This window comes from Verticillium alfalfae, genomic scaffold (genome assembly GCF_000150825.1).
Source record: "Verticillium alfalfae VaMs.102 supercont1.6 genomic scaffold, whole genome shotgun sequence".
NCBI lineage: Eukaryota > Fungi > Ascomycota > Sordariomycetes > Glomerellales > Plectosphaerellaceae > Verticillium > Verticillium alfalfae.
Genome location: NW_003315033.1, coordinates 1,906,873 through 1,910,346, shown reverse-complemented (window position 1 = coordinate 1,910,346; position 3,474 = coordinate 1,906,873). Strand labels below are relative to the sequence as shown.

The following is a 3,474-nucleotide window of genomic DNA, read 5'->3' as shown; positions in this document are numbered from 1 at the left end:
AACCAGCCGACCTCGCGCTCCTCAAGTACTGGAACTGCGATATGGCCAACCCCACGCCAACAACGTCCTCCCACCCCCTGTTCAACCGCCTGTTCCCCCTCTCCTGGCTCCAGCTGATCGAGCCCGAGTCGGACACGACGTACGCGAGCTTCACGGACGACATAGCGGAAGAAACGCTGAGCGGCTTCAAGGCGAGCCGCCGCGGCAACTACCACCGCAAGCGCCGCCGATGGGCTCGCACGCGCTTCATTGTCGACCAAGCACGGGCCGGCGGCTTCTCCGGGCTCGTCGTCGCGTCGACCATGGACCCCATCTCCGTCGTCCGCGCCGCCCTGCCGCTCCTCGCCGGCGGCGCCCCCATCTCCATCTACTCGCCCACCATCGAGCCCCTCACCCAGCTGGCCGACTGCTTCAGCAAGGCCCGTCGCGCCGGGTGGTCCAGCAACCCGCCGACAGACGACAGTGGGCGTGCCCGCTGCCGGACCTGGAGAAACTGGCCCGGGTCGGACGACTTTCCCGTCAACCCGTCGCTGCTCATCGGGCCCAACGTGCAGACGAGCCGGGCGAAACGCTGGCAGGTGCTCCCGGGGAGGACGCACCCGTTGATGATGGCCCGAGGGTTTCCTGGTTTCCTGTTCACGGGGTCCAAGGCCCGCGGAAGGCAAAGATCGAAGCACGCGGCAAGACCAAGCGGCGCAAGGTCGAGGCATAGCTGGGAGGGTACTTTCATGCTGCGTAGAGGACCCGACGGAGGGATCGGAAAAGGGGGAGCCCGAAGGGGGCGCGGTGGCAAGATCGTCACCATAGACTAGATACCCATAAAATGGAAGAAAACAAGAGCTGGGAAAACCAAGCTGGGGGCGCCCTCCGACAAGCTTGTTCTTATTTTTATTTTTTGGTGGTTGGTGAAAGCATTCGCTACCCTACTTTCTTTCGCCCTCTTCTTCATAAATGACCCTGGCATCTACGTGATACATCCGTCATGACGTTCCTTACAACGCCTTGCCCATGAACTTCCTCTTGGTGAAGCTGAGCCACCACTTGCTCGGCTTGCCGTCGCCGCCCTCCTCAAAAACGCGCGCGAGTAACCGCGGCGCAATCTCCTGGCGGACCTGAGCGATGTACTGGCGCAGCAGCTCGGCCTCCTGCCTGTCGCGGGGGGGCTCGTACATCTACATCCCCATCGTCAGCAAGGGTCCGTCCACCAGAGGGTGCATCGGGACGGCGGGAAACAAGAGGGACGGAAACGCACCTGGTTCAGGGGCCAGCCTGGGTCGCCGGGAATGGCAAAGTTGGTGTCGAGCGCCAGGTTCTGGACCTCTTTGGCGGCTTCGCGGGGGCCATGCTGAGGCTTGATCTTGGTGAGGCAGTCGGAGACGAACCAGATGCCGTAGACGAGGAGGCGGTCGGCGGGACCCTGAATCTCAAAGTTGCGGAAAAAGGTGTTGGCGCGGAAGAGGGCGAGGACCTCGTCCAGAATGTCGTAGCTCTCCGAGTCAGGGTCGGGGGACTCGTTGGCGGGAAGCGGCGGGGAGGGCGCCGGCAGGACGTAGGCAGGACCGCGGGTCTTGGTGCGCAGGGGCAGCAGGGGAAAGTTGCCTATCAGACGAGGGACGTTGGGATCCTCGTTGAAGATGGAGTTGTAGGCCTAGCGTGGAGGAAGGTAGGTTAGCTTGCGTCATGGCGACATGAAGCGAGCGGGAGTGGTGGAGGAACGGGAGCTCTGGGTTGTAGCAATTGAAGCCGAGACAGCATGCACAAGACGTACCGGCATCTTGGCGAGGTCTGCGGTCTGCGACCAGCGGGATATCGATCTATGTGAGGATGAGCCCGCGGAAGATGGCGTCGTGAGCGAGGTGAAGCTGTCGTGCTGATGGTGGGGCTCAGCGATGACTGACGTTGTGGCAGCATCAGCCAGGCAAGCCGGGCCAGGCTGCATCTGGATGGACACCTGGAAGGGTGGGGCAGGAGGCTGGAGCAAGGCCGGCCGGATCAACTCCGGATAAATGGGCCCCGCAACCCCTCCAAAGCACGTGCCTTGTGCCTTGTGCCTCGTGAGTCTGCGCCCCTCGCTTCGCCACTTGGACCTCCATTGGTAGACAAAGGTGGATCTCGATTTGACGGATGCCTAGCCTGGTCACCTGATCTCGCTCGCCCCAACGCGCCTCGATCTGAGGGGCGAATTTGCCGCGGGGACCCTCGTCGCGCCCTTCCGTCCGTCTTGAACAAGGTCAGGGGTGCGCGCCAGGTATACACGTTCCTTTTTCCTTGCCCACTCCAGGCAAGGCATCTATCGACACTCATCGCCATCAGCTCTCCTGTCGCGACAAAAGCGGTCGCGTAGTCCCGCGATCACGACCATTGATTTGGCACAAAGCTTTCCTGAAACCCTCGTCGCGCCACTGACTCGAGGTTGAATTTTCTTTCATCCATCTTTTTCCGCCCTTTACGACGTGCCACCAGGTTTCCCCAACAGACCGCGACGGCCAAGTGACTCTTCCGCATCCTTGCCTCCTGGTCAAAGCTAAAGCTTTGATGATGCTTGTTATAGAGTGAGCATCTCCCCCTGCTGCTGCCACCGCTGCTGCCACTTCTCTCCCACACGCAGCAGGAATTGACGAATTGGCCCACAGCACGCTCTTCCACACAAACACACTATTCGATCGCATGGGCTCCATCGCGGATATGCTCGCGACCAAGATGGATGCCACTGCGGACGCTGCTGCCGCCACACCGTCAAGCTCTACAGACTCGACACCAAACCCGCCGTCGTCAGCGACACCGACCCCACCATCGCCAGTCGCGGCCGCTGCGCCCGTCTCCAAACGACGTTTCACACCGAGACGGATCTACCGACCAGAAGCCAACTCTCTCTACGACCTCATGTGGGACGAGGCTGGCTCCACGCTCTTCATGAAGCCCATCTTCTGGACCGACATGCACTCGCGTCTTCTCGACATTTGCTACGTCGAGCTCCCCCGGTGCCAAAACATCAAGGCCACGCAAGACTTTTACCAGGCGTCACCACGCGCCGAGAGCCTCTGCAGGCAGCTCACCCAGCTGCAGCACCCGGAACTCAACGGCCCTTACGAGACGGATCACATATACGAGGCCATCGAAACACTCTATCCGTCGACGAGACTCACTGCAGCCCCGCCCCGCGGCATGATCGACCTGAACATGTACTTCTCCGGCCTCCTGTACCCCAGCGCATGTCGCGTCCAGCTCATGTGGGAATGCGGCCCCGCCCAAGATGCCCTTTGCGAGTCGTTCCAGACTATCTCCACACGCCCTGCCGAATCATTACCCGGCAGTCTCAACGCCAGCGCCGTCGTCCCGGCGGGGGTGGTTCGGCAGCCGCGCGGGAACCGACGCTCGCGTACATCAGCAAAAAGTTCCTTTCACGACTCTCGCGCCAACATGTACCGCGCCTTCCGTGGCCCCAAGAACAAGGGCAACTCGCCCGTCGAGAGC

General features: G+C 61.6%; 3 protein-coding genes across 3 annotated transcripts in view; 2 read left to right on the top strand and 1 right to left on the bottom strand.

Annotated features, from left to right (window-relative positions):
• Positions 1-812, top strand: part of VDBG_05702 (conserved hypothetical protein) — a gene marked incomplete at both ends in the record, with an annotated part of 2,047 nt that extends 1,235 nt beyond the window's left edge. The window contains one exon of the mRNA XM_003004543.1: positions 114-812. Coding sequence (XP_003004589.1) covers positions 114-812 — 699 coding nt within the window. The remainder of the gene's footprint in view (positions 1-113) is intronic.
• A 180-nt stretch (positions 813-992) lies between these two features.
• On the bottom strand, positions 993-1,864 carry VDBG_05701 (ARP2/3 complex 21 kDa subunit; the record flags this gene model as incomplete). The annotated part of the gene is made up of 3 exons (XM_003004542.1): positions 993-1,172; positions 1,253-1,648; positions 1,769-1,864. The coding sequence occupies 3 exons, from the start codon at positions 1,772-1,774 to the stop codon at positions 993-995; spliced, it is 582 nt and encodes a 193-aa protein (XP_003004588.1).
• Positions 1,865-2,700: 836 nt separating this feature from the next.
• The window catches only part of VDBG_05700 (conserved hypothetical protein), a gene marked incomplete at both ends in the record, with an annotated part of 1,699 nt that continues 925 nt past the window's right edge, over positions 2,701-3,474 (top strand). The window contains one exon of the mRNA XM_003004541.1: positions 2,701-3,379. Within this exon, the coding sequence (XP_003004587.1) occupies positions 2,701-3,379 (679 nt within the window). The remainder of the gene's footprint in view (positions 3,380-3,474) is intronic.